This window comes from Botryllus schlosseri, chromosome 3 (genome assembly GCF_051294905.1).
Source record: "Botryllus schlosseri isolate E-star chromosome 3, Bs_hap1, whole genome shotgun sequence".
Classification (NCBI taxonomy): Eukaryota; Metazoa; Chordata; class Ascidiacea; order Stolidobranchia; family Styelidae; genus Botryllus; species Botryllus schlosseri.
In genome coordinates this window covers 16,306,897-16,326,760 of record NC_137238.1, presented here as the reverse complement: position 1 = coordinate 16,326,760, position 19,864 = coordinate 16,306,897, and the positions used below count along the sequence as shown (strand labels likewise).

The following is a 19,864-nucleotide window of genomic DNA, read 5'->3' as shown; positions in this document are numbered from 1 at the left end:
GATTGGGAGTAATTCACGCGAAACGCTGAAATGTCCTACCCGATACAATATAATTCGGCGAACATTAATGAAGCTTGTGATAACTTCACACAAAAAATATTCCAGGCGGCTAGTATATCTATACCAATGAAACGTGATCATAAAAAGAACCCAGTTCCCTGGTGGAATGAAGAATGCGATCGGGCCGTCAGAAGAAAGAGAGCCGCTTTCCTCAAGATGAAACGTACTTTCGGCATCAAACATATTATATTGAGTTCAAACGTCTTCGCTCACTCTGTCGGAGAACAATATTGGAAGCAAAAAAGTCATCATGGATAGCGTTCTGTGAATCACTCGGCAATAAGGCGAACCTCCGGCAGGTCTGGAATATTGCACGATCCATATCCGGAAAACGAACAACTGGTGCAATCCCTGATCTACAGGTGGTTACAAGTACTGTAAAGTCGAAGGAAAAAGCAGATGCAATAACCCAAGCTTTCGAAAGCGTTAGTAGTAAGTCTCAACTTTCAGAGGAACTCAGACTTAGGAGACAACAGCTAACCATTAGACATTTAATCAATGACGATAGCAACCACCAATTTGACTGTCCCTTCACGATAAATGAGTTAACTAAAGCCATCAAATCCAAAAAAGCTCTTCTCCAGGCAATGATATGATCAACTATACTATGTTTAAGCACTTGCCAACCTCTGGCTTGACAAGCATGTTAGACATTATAAACCAGTCTTGGAACTCTGGACAAGTTCCTCGGACTTGGAAACAATCCACAGACGCTGCTACACAATGCGTCGGAACTGATATTTTTATCATGAACATCACAAGTGTCGCGGCCATACTAATCAAATTTTTGGTTGGCCTTGCAAGTTCACAATCTGAGCAATTAATTTTCGATATTATAACAAATTTAGGAAATTACCTCGCGGGCCGCTCAAAACCTTCTCGCGGGTTGGCCACCCCTGATATAGACAGGCCAATTCGACAGTTTTCAAAGATAGAGCCGGAGCAGTGGTAATAATGCGTCTCCGGAGCTGGAGCCGGAGCTAATCAATGATGGAAGGAAGCTAGGGAGCCGGAGATGGAGCAATGCAACATTTACGGCTGCTCCAAAGCCCTGACGCAAATGATGTTTCCGTTCACTCGAAGAACGATATCGAAGGTTTCAAGAGCGCTCAGGCCATTTGAGAACACAGTCACCGCATAATTCACCATTTTTATAACGCAGCAAGTCTCATTGTAATGTGGTTGGTTGGTTACCATATTAAAATGTAATTTGATTGCATTGAAGGAATATCCAGCAGCTTGATTTCGGATAAGTGAGTAAACAGAAACATGGCGGTTTGGCACGACACTGCAAGAATCATTCCTGAAATTACTCCTTACGACTTGTAGCGTTACTAGGTATGTGCGATTTACATCGTGATTCATACTCAACATTTGATATAACATCCAAAACCACCACGAACGCATTTACAAAGCAATGCACATTTTATCCACACGCCTAATCACGGTAAAACCTTATTTATTTCACAGGAAGTGATCCGTTTGCGTATTAATAGAGACGCATTGTACGCATAACTTTTACGATCGTCTTCGTTGCAAATCCGTACTTATATATGCTGGAATGTTGTATATGAAATACTACCGTCTTCTGTTCTGTAACCACCCATGTTGAAATTGATTGATTTGACGAAATCGGCGACACATTCACTGAAACGTTCGAATTGCATTAGATTCAAATAAAATAACCCAGCCATCAGGTAATACACCCTGCTCTGTACCGTGTGAACATGCAAACGTAAATATAAACATATAACATTTTTATGACGTCACCCTGTCATTGCAAACGCGCCTTCGCACGTACGGTGAGTATAATGCTTTCAATGCCATAAACGCATCTTGATTTCTAAACGTGATTTCTCTGGGATCACATTGCGATTTTCATCCGTGCTGCGAATCTTAATCCATCAAGTGCACGCTTGCAAACCAAAAAACTATTATATGTCACGTACGCAAGAAATGTTATGTTTGTGATGAAGTAATCGTGTCTCTTGGATCTGTTTATGTTCGTCTCGTCGCGGCCTGATCACGATGCGTGAATTATTGACGAGGTAGTTTTCATGAATCGCTATAGATTCGTTGGCGCGCCAATATCCGGGCCGGATAACATCTGCATTAGCCTACTGACATTTATTACATTTCCCGTACGTCGGCTTGCTAGCGGCGTGCAATCAAAGCCAAAGAACGAAACAAGTCATTCCGGATATATGTTGGAGATTTTACAATCAGGACTTTCGCTCGATTCGAATGCAGTCGTTACTCATGAGGTTTAAAAGTATTATGAATGAACTGAATTGCTTCTTTAAATTTCTTCCGAACCAATGGTTGAAAGCCAGACCGCGGGAGACAGATCTTCTAACAACGTTTGCAATTTTGCTTACAAACAAAATGATAAGAAATGGAGCTCTGTCGCGTATTTTAACAAGTATCTCTATTTTTATGGTTTCATTGCCGCTAGCACTAAATTAAAAGGCATTTGGCGGTTTTCGTTTTTATCAAACTCCCAGTGTTCTCAAACTTTAGCGTGACTGAGGTGGTCAATGCGGTCAAGAGAAATACCCAAGTAGAAGTAGAAGTAGCGACAAAGATCCTACTGTAGTACGCGCAGAAGTAGTACTTTTTGAACCAGCCCACATTTACTTCAAGTGAAAGTAGAATGGCATGACTTTGAATTATGGTCATGTGAGTTAGTATAGTTTCTAAAATCAGTCATCGACCGGCAAATGCTGGAAACTGACATATGTGGACAGTGCAGTGAGCTGCGTTCGTGTTGCCACATCCCAGGAGGTATAAATTTTCAACAGCATAGGAATTCTACCGCATAATGTGATGCAAATGATAGGTATGCTCTCGAACCGTGGTAAGCCTATTTTCCTACACCGCATCTTTCAAGAGAATGTCATGGTATGGTGGAATCTGTCATATAATGAGGCCTGTACTTATTCAACGGTGCTGGTCTGCTTATCCAAACGTCAACGACCACTATTTATAGATGAGAGCATATTGGCGGCTCGTAACAAAATCAGGTGGTGGGGCAAGGGGTGCAAGCGGTGTTTGTTGGCTAAATGACGTCACAATAGTGTATTCCGGCGTGGTGGTCACCAGGGTTGTGACCACCAACTCCGACTCCGACTCCTGAGTCTTTAAACGTACCGATTCCGACTCGGGCTCCGACTCCGACGATATTCTTAAGAGAACTCCGACTCCGACTCCCACAGTATTACCAAAAGTATATCCCTCATTGACGTTCAAATGACTATCATAAAACCATTAAACGTATGCAATGCATACATATGAATGGAAGAATGCCTTTCTAAATGTCGTTTTTTTTCATATTTTATAAGTTTGTATTATAACATGGACTCTCTAATATCCTAATATGTAAGAATCATTCAAACATGACATATATCCAGTCTTGTCTAATTAAAATGTACATACAACTATCGGAGTGTAGCTGTTGTGTATGACTCTGCAACTAATACAGAGATATAACTCACTAATTTTCTCATTACACACTACACTGATTACAAGCACACACACTCTCACTACTAATAAACATTGGTCGTAAACGAAATTTCAGAAGTAGTTCAATAGCATATGCCTAGTCTACCTGCACTTACTCAAGTATTCATGGACTAGGATATGCAGTGTTTCTTAATCATTTGTTCGACCCAAGCAGCTGAGCTACACTACGGATATTTTTAATTTTGTCAAGTGGGAAGCAGCGTTTCGTTATATTTACATCAATTTTACAAAACCGGACGATGTATTTACTCTGTAACAGTATCATGCTATAATTTCAAAAATTGCTTCAATTTGTGACTCCATCGCGAAGATGCATATTGCGATTTTCATCCTCTATGCAACTGAATTGTAATTTGCAAATAATGTTCAATTTTATCTATATTAGGGGTGGCCAACCTTGTGGTCCAAAATGCCACATGAGATTTACGAACCATTGCGAGGGCCACTTGAATGTTGATGACCATTTTTAGTCGTCCGATAGGAGCGAACCGAATCAGGTAACGTTGAAAGCAATACTTATATTACTACGCTTTAAAATTGATGACAATTATGTCATGAAAAGTCTGTGTGCAGCTGTGCACTGTGCAGTGCGCATTCGTGTCCTGATCGCGCGAAGCCCAAAATAACTTTTTCAAAGGTAATGAATAAATTCGATCAATATACATGTTACTTGCATAATTTGGGCGTCGCCTCTGCATACCATTGAGCTCATTTGGCTAGGACAGGATTATTCGGCGTTTAGAAATAGCAATATCGGAAGTTTCGGTGTACATGCCTCTATCATTTTGTGCAAATGTTTCATCACCAATGATCTCGTTGCGAGCACACAAGCGACGACGCATGTTGGGTAACACGTCATCTCCTAATTCCAAATAAAGTTAAACTCGATTCCGTAAATTACGCGTAGTTATAATTTTCAGCAGGGGCTCCAATAGTAAATACAAGAAGTCGAGTGACAATATATCATGCGAAGTGCTAACAAAAATTTGAAGTCAAATAAATCTGCTACGAAATTTTCTACTTTATTGTCACATAAGAAGATCTGCGATTAATGTGGCTGGACCCTGGTTACGCCAATGCGTCGGAACTGATGCTTTAGTCATCATCAAATTTCGCGGTCAGGCTAATCAAATTTTGGTTGGCCTTGCAATTTACCTGATGCTATAACTAATTTTGAAAGTAACCCCGCGGGCCACACAAAACCTTCTCGCGGGCCACGGGTTGGCCGCACCTGATCTATATCGTTACCAATAGCAGTGATTGATGGTATATAAAAATCCTATTTTAGTTATTATTAGAAATTTAAAGATACATTTGAAAGCAATTGTTTTCATAATGAAGAAGTTGGAGTCAGAGTCAGGGTCATTTTCACAAACTCCGACTCCGGCTCCAGCCACTACAGGTTTCACGACTCCGATTCCATTAAGCCACGATAAGCCAAACTCCGACTCCACCAACTCCGATTCCGACTCCACAGCCCTGGTAGCAATACAGTCCTAATTCATGCCAGACATAATGCTGTTCGGCTGCATGCATACAATATCTGTTTACAATGAGATCAGCAATCGCTACCTGCATCTGGGTACTCAACTGCGAGTCACGTGTTGCGCATCTATCCGAAGTTAGTTATCTATAGTTCTATGCAACGAAGTTTCATGAAACATGATTCATAGCAAAAAGTCAGAGTGATACATGTTACCGCGTTGCTGTAAACGCCAGACTTGGCACTCGACTGCAGTCAAATCAGACACCGTTGCCGTCACGCGGTGACAACGATATTTTAGCGGCCGGTCGATCCATGTACGGTCACAAGAATTCAATATTGGCTGCCGACGGAAATATGCTTATACCTACCAGTAATTCCGCTGTCTAGGCACGAATTTTATACCTAAATTATAAAAACAGAAAGGATGAACTGCACATTATATAAAGGCAAGCTGACAACCGAACTCGTTAGAGAACTTTCTACCAACGAAGTAGCTGCTAAACCAGGCTGGATTGAGACTTCCGAAAGAGATCGTAACGAGGTATATTTAAAAGTGGTGATAATATCAGTTCCACAACCGTTAACAAAATCACGATAATCAGCTCTTGTGCCATTATAGGATGGACTGACGACGATGCGAGCTAACTTGAATTCAAAATATAGCATTTTTAAAATTTGATATCGGATATTTATAAACCCTTTCACTCTCACTATCTCTCCCCGATCTCCTTTTTGTACTCTGTTACTGCCACTTTAGCTTCTACGGCTGAAATCGGGGCCAAAATTTTTCGTTCATTTGCTGTCGTCACTGTGGAAGCGTTAATACGGGATGATTCTTGTCAAAATTATGATTTGCGCTGCACCCGTACACCAATATAACGATGTATGAGAGAGACGCGGTGATTATTTATTAATCATCAGATAAAGAAGCGCCATGTACTAACGCGGTAAATGACCTCTATACTGCGTTCTGAGTGAAATACATCATACAAAATTGAATACAAAGGCCTAATACAGGCTGCGCAATTTCGTTGCTGCGCTAGACGTGGAACTTGCCTTCTGCGATATACTCAGTATTGGAGCCAAACATTTGTCATTCACGGAGTAAAGTTCTTGTCATTATCATGAAACCTATTGCAGAACTGGAGCAAATATAAAGTTAGAATTTTAAATTAAGTTTTTCTTGAATAATAGAAAGTAGGTATTAAGATTGCACTTTGCTTTCAAGACTAGACCTACACCTACAGCCATTGTAAGTAGGGCTGGGCAAAATCGAGTTCCTGGGTGATTCGATTCTGAATCACGTAATATGCTTCGAGTCGAGTCGAGTAATCGAGTATCACATATTATGACGTTATAACAGAATGTAATATGTTGAAGTTCAAATATGTAACTTTTATGCCACCACGAAGAATATAATACCTGTTATCCATCTCATAAATGATGCTTTAGTATTTTTCCTACCATACCGATTTCATTCCACTTGGTGACAATGTTGTGGATAATCATGACTTTGGAAATGTGCTGCGTCTAGTAACCTTCGTAGCTGTGTACTATATTTTTCGTATGCTACGATACCGCCAATCAAGGTTTAATGGCTTCAATAGTGAAACTTGGTATCGAAACTATAATTCTCGTTGGTAAATTAACTTCCAGTGGCGAGAAGCGTAGAATTTCCTTACTCGAAAAAATCGTATTTTACTACCCGACTCGAATCATTAAAATTAATACTCGATTCAGATTCGAGTACTCGAATCATTGTGCCCAGCCCTAATTGTAAGGCATTTCAGCATGCGGGCAAGTCGTTCAATCGATTGTTCTAAGCACGTCTGTCGGTCAACGAAAATGATCAAGCCTAGCTCCCGCCATGTCACTTTTTGAAATAGAGCGAAATAACCGACAGTATTGATCTGTCACGAAAGGTTACAAAATATCCAGATAGGAATCGTGAATAAAAGTTTTGTCACAGGAAACACTATACCAGACAACGCAACTTATTCGCTAATCTCAACCAAGTCACAGAATGAATATAAATAAATATGCCTTACGCTCGTCACAGGCAGATGAACATTTTGTAACGACCTTAGAATAAGTCACGGCAGATTGACCCAGTACATATTCATTGTACGCTGCTACCTATTGTCGGACGCAGGTTGTGGCTGTTCATACTAAATTATTTTGGAGAGATCGTCATAATATATGCATCTAATATGGTTGATTTTTATTCACGCTATGCAATACCATTAATGAATAATATTTCTATCGCCCGAGTTAATAGAGCGAAATACTATATCGATTCACGCAATATCGTATTGTATTACTGAAAGGTAAAACTTATTAATGTTTCGATATTGTAATTCTGCCCAAGGAGCCAAACTGATTGGAAAAGTGACCCTTCACCCGTTGTGGGTACAATTGTGTATAGTTGGCAAATAAGAGGTTTCCTGGCAATTTTTAACTTTTAGCTTCTGAATTTCTGCGTAACACTAGATGGAAATATTTGTTCCTTTCTTGCTATTTTTGTTTGCCTTCAACACATCTCCAACATGGGCAACAAGCCATCGACTCTCGCATTTCAAAGGAATTGTCTGCAACCAGTGCCAGCAATGGTGTGAGAACACAGATTTGGTCACGGTGGGCAGTAGTAGGGTAGGTAAAGCTGGCACCGGTGGAACTCGTGGCCCCCGCGGCCCTCAAGGTGTTGTTAACATGACCTTGGTCGAACAGAGCATAGATAGAAAAATCAAGCAAGGTAAGATTTACATCGCTATCATTCTTCGAGTGACTTTTATGAACTTTATGATTTCTAGCTTTTCATATGTTCGCCCCGAGAAGTTGTGATGGCACCAAATTGGAATCAGCATCAGCCCGTAATGACTCTGGGGGTGTCTTCGATTTGTACCTCCCCACAGTGGGATTCAGGGGTGTGTTCTGTGACGTAACTGACGAGGGTGGAAACTGGACAGTGAGTTGAATGCGAGATTTTGGTAGAAAATGAGATATATATTCGGTGTCATAAAAGATTTTCCAGCGAAGAATGAATGGAGACGTCGATTTCTACAGAGGCTGGGATGATTACGTGAATGGATTTGGCGATTTGCAAGGAGATCATTGGTTGGGTATGACTTATTATATATAAATTTTGCCGGCTCCATCTCATGGATAGCACCTAGCCACACTTCGTGACTGACAGGATGAGCAGCACGTCATATGTTATAGCCGTTGTTCAATATCGCAGATATCGTTACTGACTAACAAGTCATCTAGTTGACCGGTTGTGATTGTAACGGGAACGCTGAGCTTATATGAGCTGATCAAGCTATCGGGATAAATCTGCCAGGACACAAGTACTTTTTTACACAATAGCTAGTTCCACTATCGAGTTAACATTCTACTCCAGAACGAGTAAAGAGTATTGCTTTTCGAAGCAGTTCAAGACTGCTAGCCTACCACTGCATTAGACCAAACTGACTTTGTCCCGATATGGAAAGGATATATGGATATTTTCTCTACAATATAGCAGAGTCACCAATAATCCATCAGAAATACAAATTCAAATTTACCTTCATGCTAGACATGTTTTTTTTGGTGTGTTGTGGCTGTACTATTTAACAAAGATGGAGATTTATCGTATTTACGTCAATAATAAGATAGAGAATTGATATTATATCAGTTTACACCCAGCGATGGTCCAAGTACTCAGGAAAGCTACTCAAGTAGAGATAGAAATAGTACTGTTGAAAGCAACCTCAAACTACTTCAGGACGAAGTAAAATTGGCTGACGTGAAATCTAACCAAGTAAGTAAGTACACTGTAAAAAATACTAACCTCGATTTACCGCGAAATGTTTGGAAGCACGGTAGCCAGACATTTCGTGGTAATTTAACATTACCGTTAGTCAATGTAAATTGAATCTACATTTTATCCTGTATATTTGCCACTCAGACTGTAATTTTACCGCCTACCTACATACATGCTGTCTGAGTAAATCAGGATTACATACCAGCTTGTAAATTCACGTACATCCTGTACGTATCGCGAAACAACCTGATGCTAAAATATCGCAAAAGCTTCTTCACAGCCCCAAAACGAGATTGGAACAAACTGTATATTCATTCATGATTCACGATGAGAAGATTATCGATGGAAAAGTATTGCTGCTGGAGGTCTAATTCTTCTTTAGGAGACATGCAGTAACACGAGTGGTCTCCCACCATCGGCCAAACTTCCAATTGTTTCTCTTTCTCGTCCTCATTCCTTCTGTGTAGCTAGTATCTTGCAGCTCCACTAAAAAGAATTCATGCGTAAGTCGCTATAATAAGCAAAGTTCCTAACCTAGACAAAACATGACATTATAAAGACTACTAAGACAAAGAGGATAACAAAAATATAACAATTTTTGAAGTACCGGTACTGATACATTGTGTGGTGACGGCTCCGCCTTTTAAATGATATAGCAGAGATTCATGACCTACTTCACCATGCACTTTATTGCATGCTGTTATTTCTTGACCCCCGATCAGGATTGTCCAACGTATCGGTAGTGGAAATATATCGAAATCGCCCAAATGTACCATAAAAAAATTCTTTCGTGAGGAGCACACGATTCTGATTCCTGGTCAGATTTAGAAGGGCGCTACTATATTAAAATCGAAAAATCAAGTTATGTTGAATTGCGTGGAGCGCGAAGAAAATTTCAAGAATAATTAAAATCTCTAAAAAAAATTAGGAGTGAATTAGTAATTTCAATTTGCATGTCGACGGATGCTAACACATACGAATTGAATTAGGTGTTGGCGGCCGCACAAATTCCCATCTCCGGCAGCAGGTTGCCCATCCCTGATCTTATGTCTTACGCCATTGAATCCGTATTCCAGTCTTTAACACTTTTGACAAATTTCCCCAAACTTGTTTGAAAATAGCAAAAAAAACATTGGACAGGACATCAATTTGTTTCAAGGTAGGTTGCACTGAGACTTACCCTAATGCTGGTAGTGTCTACAGAGAACAAGGCGTCGTTCTGTACTGCCATGCCCAATTTGATCAGTTTTGGAATTGAATTGAATTAAATTGTGTGTTGATATAGAGTAGCTTAATTGAGGGCGAAACCGACCAACCTATATTGCATCGAAGTCTGTCTTACGCAGTGCAGTTCGCCAGCTATTAACAACAGCTATCCAGCGCAACGAGCTTTAGGCTACTGCCAAAGCTATGAAGTAATGAATGACTTACACGTGGGAATTCCTCTAAATCTTCAAAGAATATCACAAATTTGCTTAAATGAAGTTGAGCGCGACTGCTGGAGTTTGAATTTGGCGAGCTTTCTTGATTACGAAATAAGTTTCATCTTCAACAATCGTCTCCTGAAAATGGTTGTGAAACACATGTTTAGTCAGAATTCATACAGACTTTGTCAATTTCTCGCGTTCCCCAGGTTGAGAACCACTGATCTTATGTATTGAAGCAAAAGGTTCCTCATTTGAGGTGGCATGTGTACCAAACAAATCTAGCAGTGGATGGAAACATGTCTATGCTATGGCCCAAAATGACATAAACATACCAACAGTTTCAACTACTCCGCGGCAGAGTATGTGGTGTCACAGGTCAGTATATTGGTCGACTAACATCCCAAAATAGAACAGAGAATGCGACGAATGAAATATTTCAATCATGAAATCAAAGTCATCCCGGTGGTGTGCACAGTCGTAGATATTCAAGGTAACGAATACTATGTAGTACTGTACCTTTTACGATGCGTATCCCAATCAGCATTCCTAGGAATCTTCAACGATCGTGTCCACTTTCTTCAAGCACAAGCTTCGCTCCACCCTTTGCTCAAATCTCTATAATGGCCAGACGACGATACGCCACTCTAACGATTTCAAAATAAGTGGTATTCATCCGCTGACATGCCACCAATAATATTTACTGGCCACTGCGTTATAATATTTAATTTAGGTTGTTTTTTTTTACAGAAACATTTATCATTACATCTAGTCCCTTTCTTTCCCATCTAATTGCGTATAAATTGATATTTATCCCATGTGATGTCACTACTTACCGTACTTACGTAACCAGACGATGCTTGTGATGTCACAGTGGTGCGTTGGTTGTTTACTAAGAATCTCAGAAAAATCAGTAACGCGTAACGGTAACCTAATGTAAGCTATTACAGGTCGCCTTGTTCGCCATTATCAACTGGTCAACTTAGCATGCGGTGCTGGTATTTCTAGTTTCCCGAACAATATTATACATCCTAAACTGATATTCCAACTCATCAGTCCTATCCGTGACAACGAATGTAACCAGCGAGACCGGCCGATAGCCACCGCCTTATAATATAATATAGTGGCTATATCTACGATTGTCAGTTGTTCCTTTTACCCTACTATGTACTATTCTGAAATTGGTACTAGGGCCAACAATTTCCGTATGACAGACCCCAGTCTCGCGAACGAGGTTGAATCAGGTCATATCACCACGAGAATGATATCAGTAACATTCAGTTCCACGTATACATTGGCTGCAGAGATTTTCAAGCTAATCAATTTTGCCAATAGCCTGGTAAACTTCAGAAACGAGTAACTGTCAGTGATTTTGCGAAGAAATTCTGGTAACTTGACTTTAGAGCTAAATTGAGGTAATATTACATATCAAAATGTAAAATTACAAGCTACGCACAATTATTGGCAGCTAGCGGTAATTCGTTGCAGAATTTACGGAGATTTCCCAGTAAATCTACCAGATTTTTTACAGTGTAGTTGTAAAATCAGTCATGTACGTTCTCATGAACTGTCAAAAGCTACAAATTGAGCTCTGTGAAAGGTGCCAAGAGCTTGATTCAGATTAATGCATGTCATGAGGTATAAATTTTCGACAGCATCAGCATTCGATCGCATCATGGGATGAAAATGATAGTTTTGCTGTGGAAAAGTGAAACTAATCTTTTTTTGCTCGAACACCTCGTTTGAGAAAACGTCATGGCACGACGCTCTTTTCCCGTATGATAAGTCCCGTAGCATCGTGAAAATGCCATATACTGTAGTTAACTTCCGGAAAAGAGAGTCAACACATGCGCTTGATTCTTAAATTGGCTTTGCTTAACTTCTATGAATATTAAATTGCTTTTGGCACTGCGTGAAAGCAGCCCCGAAATTATTCAATCTTTCTCTTTCTCAATTTCTCCCTCTCTTTGTCCCTCTCTTTCTCTTTAATTGGAGGAATATAATACTTCTACTTGTCAAACTAAAAATAGCGAAAAGTAGGTAAGTAGATCACAATATGTTAAGAAGAAGAAGTGGCGGGAAATTAGATTTACTTGAGTAAGTACCGCAAGTAGACAAAACTACTTCGAAAAAGCAGAATTACTTCATTACCGAACAACTCCAATTGCACCATAATGCATACCAAAGGTGGTCAAAGTGAGAAGAAAGTTACGAAGGTAGAAACAGCGATGCAAATATTCCACTCAAATACGAGTAGAACTGGAACTACGTAACATCTGCTGAATTTATTGCGAAAAGATTTATTCGCCCTAAAATCGGTGTTATGTGACTGCTTTGGTCGTTTTGAAGTCCACTCTGTTAGGTACCACAGAAAATAAGTGACACGCTTGCACGGTTGAAACGGCGATGTGTTGATGGACTACTTTACGTTCTGAATCATCTTCGATTTCAAAATCTTCACATTAGGACTACTATCCCTCAGATCTTCATCGTGATCCAAATAATGGAAGTTATCGGAGTTTCAAGTTTAGGCTTACCATACGTCCTCTTTTAAGAGGATTTGTCCTCTTTTTTGACTTTTTTGAAAGTGTCCTCGGAGGACGCCCTTTTGTCCTCTTTTTTGAGATTTTGTCCTCTTTTTGAAAATTGAGGTCAGATTTAGGGCAAATTGCGAGTGATATGCCTCAAATTAGCACAGAAGTGAAGCTCCGGCGGGTATTTCGGAGTGAAAAATGGTGATTTCAGCTCTGAGCGAAAAGATGACCTTTCTTTTTTTTTAGTCATCCACCCGGCAATGTGGAGAGAAAAACGTTTTTTTGAGCTCTGAGCGGGAAGTGATGACCTTTTTTTTCAGTCATCCACCTGGCAATGTGGAGAGAAAAACGGTTTTGTGAGCTCTGAGCGGGAAGTGATGAACTTTTTTTTTAGTTAATCGATCACAAAGTGGGTTTTTGAGAATTCTTCTCCGGTTTTGCAAGTTGGAAATTTCTGAAAAAGTGTCCTCCTTTTAGATTTCCAAAATATGGTAAGCCTATTCAAGTTACACTGGATAAGCTGAATGTGGCATTGGACCTATAGCTGATACTAAATCCTAAATATTTTTCTTGTCATGTCCTGCAGTTTGCATCAAATATGTGTATGAAATATCGCCTAACCGAAAGTGGGTGAAAGTATCGGCCTAGATCGATACCATCGCCTTTTTTAATAGTTCAATTGGCCTCTTGGCTAAATAACTTATTATATGATAAAAGTGTTGATTTCTATAAGGTATGCAAATGTAATATGGCTAACTTTGTAAAATTTGCATATTTTGGACATATGCCGTAGAGCAAAAACTTAAAGTGATAGAAGAAACCATCGGCATTTTTGGAACCAGCACGCCAAAGTTATCCTAAATCAAGTGCCAAAACAAAGTCAACAAATTTTTTATTCAAAATTGTTGCCCATCGGACTAATTTCTGTATCAGTTATGCATATTTATTTATCTACATATATTTTCAAAATCAGCAATACCTAAGCATTCAATTAAAGCCAACTCTCACGTTTGTGACTTTCTTTAGGTCTAGAAGCAATGCATCAATTGACAAAGGCAGCGAACATGGAGTTGAAAATCACCATGATCAAGAAAGATGGAATTTATTGGGTAGCCAAATACAGGTGAACATCAATTCTTGTCTTATATTGTATTTTGTGTCGCAGTTGGTCTTTGTTGTATTGAAGTTTGTGAGAAGGTAATCTATACAAATATTGAAATTAATTATTTTTCACTTTATAAATATTGGAATTGTATATATACGAAATTTTGGTCACTTGCCGGGTATACTCCTGATATTTAGGGAAGTGGTTCTCAACTTTTTTCATCTCGCGGACCGGTAAAATTTCAAAAAAGATTTGACGGACCGGTGGACTTTCAAAAATTGAAATTAACCCAAAATGCAATGTATGCAACCATTTTTTGCAAGTATAAGGTGCTGGAGAGTGGCATTCTAAAGGTTTTGAGCGTAATTAATTACGTTTACGATGGCATCCGTGAGATTTTTCGTTAGTGAGTCTGCTGAGTCGAGGTAAAATTGCCTTTCCGAGATAAACATGCTACCGCTGATAGACGCTTACAGTCTTTCGCGCCAAGAACCGTGGATTTAACCGACCACGTCAACTCGTATAATGTTCTTCTCTTCGACAATATCATGAGAAGAAGCGTTTCGGAGTCGAACCAATCACCTTGTCGTGCTACCTCGCGCATTGCCCACTACCACCAGACGAGGCTACTCTGGCGAGTACTAATACAATGTGCTGCACGAAAACACCCGAAACAGCTATACTTTGCCAACAGCCATCCACAAAATCGGGGCTGAAAAAGCACTATCCTCCCACAAAATACGTTGGTCTTGGGCCCCCACAGTATAATGGATGTTTTTAGCAGTAGGCCTATTCGAGAGTACATCCATTCTAACCAGTGTAGGCAGATAGTCAGTGTGGCCTAATCGCGCCAAGCGCGATTTTTTTTTTTTAAATTCATGAATGTTCAATAATATTTGTAATTGCGTATCCATTGCTATAAATTTTTCATCCTCTCAGAATTATCCGATTTTTCCGGTAGAGCTGAGTGAGATGTCATCTTGGAAAATTTAGGGCACGTAATCATTGATCAAACATATTCGGGCGGGCCTGTTGGAAAAATTACATTTCGTCGATAAATATTGAAATCGCCCACCGTACTAAACTAACAGACGCAAACGATTCCAAATTTGTATTTCTTCACTAGCAAATAACTTTTCTCTGTGGGATGACATTTGTCCTGTGGGTTACGGACTGCCAGGAAAGCGAAATTTGGTGCCAGTCATTTAGGCGCCTATAAAGAATTTGACATATATATATCGAAGTTTTCAGTAAACAAACGGCTGTCCTTTTTGGTCAAGGTTTTCTCGCTGCCTAATTTTCGGCACACTTTTCGGGGTCCCATGTTAGCCTAAACCTCATCATGTTTTGGTGCGTCGTGGCGCCGTAATGGATGACGCTGAACAGACTATTCCTATAAATCATGCGTATTAATTTGGGGAAGGAAATCCACTAATCAAAGCTTTATTGACACTAAATCGGTCAAAGCGTGAAAAAAAATTGAAAAAAGTTAAATGAAGTTTTTGAAAATACTTTATAATTTATGTTCCTTCACGAAATAACTTTGGCTCTCTTCAAGCTCGGCCCTCTTCAATTGGGGGTCTGGGGTGCGGCAGTCACGGTCATGCACAAAATGAATGAATCGAAAACGAATGATCGTGCAAACTGCGCGGTTTAGCGAATCTGCTCGCACTATGTCGCTTGCATATCGCCAAATAACAAGGTGAATAGCCGTAAATGTGTCCTTTTCAACTGCTCTGTTAACTCTGTTTTCTCGCCTCGTATTCTTTCGTATCACTGAAATGCTACTTTTTTAATGTCTATCCAATACGTACTCCATCCTAGACTGATTTTCATTTATTACGCAATTCTTGGTCGTGGTGCAAAAGACCAACAGGTGATAAGCGCCAAATCTTTCTATTTAATAAACAACAACAACAACAACAACAACAACAAGGCTTGGCCTTCAAGTCAAATCGAGGGTGTTTCCTGACCCAGTGTTAACCTCACGAAGTTCTGAATCAGTGTGAAATTTGATGTTTTATCGAAATTATAAATGGACATGATGCATCTTGAAATGAAGGTATGAAAGTGTAATATACCTGGCGGACCGGTAGAAAAGTCATGAAGGACCGGCACCGGTTCGCGGACCGGCGGTTGAGAAGCACTGATCTAGGGTATTGACCATGTTATCCCCAAAGTCAAATTCTTCAGTGTTTGATTTACCTTCGAATATGTGAGCACATCAATAACAACTTCAATATCATGATTACTGCGCCATAGCAATAGAAATGTCCAATCTCCGAAGAATCCATTTGTGTTACAGCTGTGAAGCGTAGACTACGACTACTTTTTAGTCTCAACATTTCATTGGCGATAACAACATGGATAAAGATACTCAAGATGACGCAGGATGTAGCCAACTACACATCATGCGGGCAACACAATGCCAATGGTTGCCATATACGGACCTGCTTAGATAAGCTACAAGCCTTTGATATTTTACTATTTCATAGACCAGTTTGACAGTTTGTTGCGTCCGTGGTTGTACCAAGTCATTGCGTTTCACGTGACAAAAGTCCTTTCTGATTGTATCTTTTGACGCGACTCTACTCGAGTCATTTTTATTTTATCACCCATTGAGTTCGGGTTCGAGTGATTCTACAAAAGGTCGCGCCCAAGTCCAAATCACAATTTTTAGTACGAATCATCAACGTGTCATATTTAACCATCATAAACAAGTAATGTCACGTGTATAATTGATAATCTTCCACTGCGTTGCAACTTTTGAAAGTGATGTAATAGTGATGAGTAGTTTCTGGCTTCTGGAGCAGAGTTATAGCGAATTTTAAGTTCTCAAATTAAAAAAATGGTGGTTAAATATTGTCGAATACTTCGAAATCCAAATAGCCGTCCCGGGCCACACAAAATGGTCCGCGTCTTTGAGACCTCTGATTTACACGAACATATTCGACTGAAACAATGTTGTATTGCTGCCAAGCACACGATCATATCGTACAGAGCCGAAACAGTATTATGTTGAGTCAGTCACGCTCCCCTCAAAACACTGATCATCCACCACGCTAGGAGTTAAACCTGCGATTCCTTCCGTTCAGCTCCTTCCGCATCGGCCCCGGATCCGACTTCTACAGACTGCACTACTCCGGATTCTCCGGGAATGCAACCGGAGATGGTCTCTCATATAACAACAATCAACAATTCTCAACGAATGACGCGGATCGCGATGGCTCGTTTTTGAATTGCGCATCTTTCCTCGAAGGAGCCTGTTGGTATGGCTCATGCACCTCCAGCAACCTGAACGGAAACTTCCACAAAACAGGCGGCAAGGGATTCTGGTGGAATGACACCTCCCACCCCCTGCGATTCTCGGAGATGAAGTTCCGGAGGATATCGTGAAATCGACCTTTGAACGTCTGTGACGTCACACTTCGAAATGAACATTCCTGTCGTCACACTCCGAAAGATCATGCCTCTCCTGACTGTGTGACGTCGCTTTTACGTTAGTGCTGGTTGAACTTCATAGCGCGGCCTCGCGGTGTCTTACGCTCGCCAGCTTCCCCATGCACTCGGGATGATCACGAATGTCGAATTGAAATTTGTTGTTTCACTTGGAGAAACTTTTTTGTGGCCACGCGCACTCGATATATTCTTAGCAATGATTATTATGAATGCGCGTAGCCAGACTGTACGGATGGGTAATTTAAATGCGTGTCGAAGTTTTTGCACTTAAAGCGTCAACAAATACTTACAGATGTTGATTGTGAATGTTGATCAACACACCAAGCAGCATGAAATATTCTGCCCAAGCCGTCTGTTCTTCTTAATCGTTCCAATTTTGTTGTTCGCCACATTCTGTGATATGATTGTCGATGTGCAATGTTCTTTCACATCCTCTACTATAGTTACTCGGATTTCTTTCAGCGTGGTGGCTTATTCAACTGTGAATATTGTTTATATTGTTTATTGTGGTATTGAAGCAATGAAACGTAGAGAAAATCTTATATTTCAAAGACTTCGGAGTGGTTTCATTGCCAGACCAGACTTTAATTCGTATTTTCGCAATCGGTGCGGCACTAGCTTACGATTTACACCACTTTTATTAAGTTTGATGGCTCGGGTCCAATGTTCTCTCTCGTTTTCATCGATTATACGCAAACATATCAACTCACTATGGACAACAATGCGTGATACCAGAGATGCCTGTATTCATTCAAGCCACATGATTTATTGATAAAATCCAATTACAGCAGATTTGAAGATTTTGCTGGCTGTTTAGGGGCGGTTCCATTGCCCTCGCAAGATTTTAATCTGTATTTTCGGAATCAGTGCGACACTAGCTTCCGATTAAGACCAAGTATAATAAATTTCAGCGCTCTGGTCGCCAGCTATAACACTACCAATTACGCTAATTTTACCTTGCTCAGCAGAACGAGATTCTGCTTGCCCAAGTGTTAACACCAGGGGTTGCGTATCTATCCGTAGGTTAGTAATCCATAGTTATACCTGTGCGTGAGCGTCACAACGCCTCATCTTTGCGCATATATATATATATATATATATTTACCTATTAGACTACTTTGGTGGACAGTCCTGTTTTGAAGCAGTTGGGCGACAATTATCGCCAACAGAAGGAGACAAGCTAGGCGTCTGAAAATAACTCGATTGGTTTTGGAATATCGATTCCGCGCTTTGTCACTGGTGATTTGCGGTTTATATCGCAGCGTTTAGAATATACACGAAATGTCCTCCAACTGCGGTCGCCCTAATTTTTCCCAACTTTTGCAATATCTAATAGACCACTTTAGTGGACATTTGTTACTTAGGGAGACAATTCGCCATTTTGAATTACCAGACCATGACCATTGCTGTTACTGAACTAAGGTGGACATTGACGTCGTATTATATGACAAGGTTCGGGAACCAGTTTCGTCAAAAGAGTCATTTACCAATGACAATCACTTTTGACGTCACTATTTGAAATCCACGACGTCATCCTTGTACGATATCGATGATCGCGATACATAATTCGCCGTTTGTTTGTTTTTTATTCATGGTGTTTTGACTAATTTGGTAGTTTTAGAGTATGCCTATATTCATTTTTTGATTCCGTATTCACCGACTTTTAGCACAGCCCACTCCTAGGATTTTATATATCACCGCTTACGCGGATCACATGACAACGAGGAGCCTAGATAAACCTCCAACACTTGGGTAGGAATTCTCGTGTCGTCCTGAGCCGGACTCGAACCAACAACCCATTGGTGTTGCAGCTGTGGATTATACCAATGACCACGCCATTTCACCACGCACATATTTGCGTTTGAAAACTGCTGTGAAAATACGGAACATGTGTCTTTATAAGAAGCTACAGTTGGCCATGCTGCAGATTAGATCACCAGTTCTCTACGGCTAGTATGCAAATAACTACGACATTCAATAGCTACCTTGCTGCGATAGCAGATCTCAGTTACCATAAAATAATAAATATATTCATTTATTATAATCGACCCTAATATCCATCGGAAGCTTCTTGTTTCATAGACTTGGAGTGTATTAGCAGGTATAAGGCAATTTTCGGCTTAACGTATAAGGCACACTTTTTGATCAATTATTACTAGTGCTGCAAGACAGAAACCTTCGAATAAATACCACATTAACATGTCTCTACCTCCTATCTCAGACTCTCGTCATGTTAAAGCCGCTTCAAATCGTTACGGATTAGCTGGAAATTAGTCCACTTCATTAAAATAACTCCATTAAAGGGTGGTGGGATAATTTTTTGAAATTAAGGACGACGAAAATGAAATGAGCTGACAAGCAGGTAAAATACGGGTAAATATATTTCTCCAGTGATAGTAACATGTATTTTTGTCGGACCAATTTTGATTTCATGAAATCATTCCCAGTTATGCAGGGCACACCGATGTCTCT

At 40.1% G+C, this 19,864-nt stretch overlaps 1 protein-coding gene and 1 long non-coding RNA gene across 2 annotated transcripts; one reads left to right on the top strand and one right to left on the bottom strand.

The window, feature by feature from the left end:
• Positions 1–6,512: 6,512 nt before the first annotated feature.
• Positions 6,513–17,945, top strand: LOC145434948 (microfibril-associated glycoprotein 4-like). Its single transcript, XM_080312174.1, has 5 exons — positions 6,513–7,820; positions 7,879–8,033; positions 8,091–8,187; positions 13,855–13,951; positions 17,029–17,945. The coding sequence occupies exons 1-5, from the start codon at positions 7,559–7,561 to the stop codon at positions 17,327–17,329; spliced, it is 912 nt and encodes a 303-aa protein (XP_080168300.1). The 5' UTR covers positions 6,513–7,558; the 3' UTR covers positions 17,330–17,945.
• On the bottom strand, positions 9,164–11,779 carry LOC145434965 (uncharacterized). The gene is made up of 3 exons (XR_013913648.1): positions 10,814–11,779; positions 10,302–10,432; positions 9,164–9,356 (listed from the first exon to the last, which is right to left on the bottom strand). It is a non-coding gene; the product is annotated as an uncharacterized LOC145434965 (long non-coding RNA).
• Positions 17,946–19,864: the final 1,919 nt, after the last annotated feature.

Excerpts from the sequence above, each read along its gene's own strand:
- LOC145434948 (XM_080312174.1), top strand. The coding sequence starts at position 7,559 with ATGGAAATATTTGTTCCTTTCTTGCTATTTTTGTTTGCCTTCAACACA. Across the intron at positions 8,188-13,854 it reads GCAAGGAGATCATTGGTTGG|GTCTAGAAGCAATGCATCAA; the intron begins GTATGACTTATT and ends GACTTTCTTTAG. Across the intron at positions 13,952-17,028 it reads TATTGGGTAGCCAAATACAG|CTCCTTCCGCATCGGCCCCG; the intron begins GTGAACATCAAT and ends CCTTCCGTTCAG.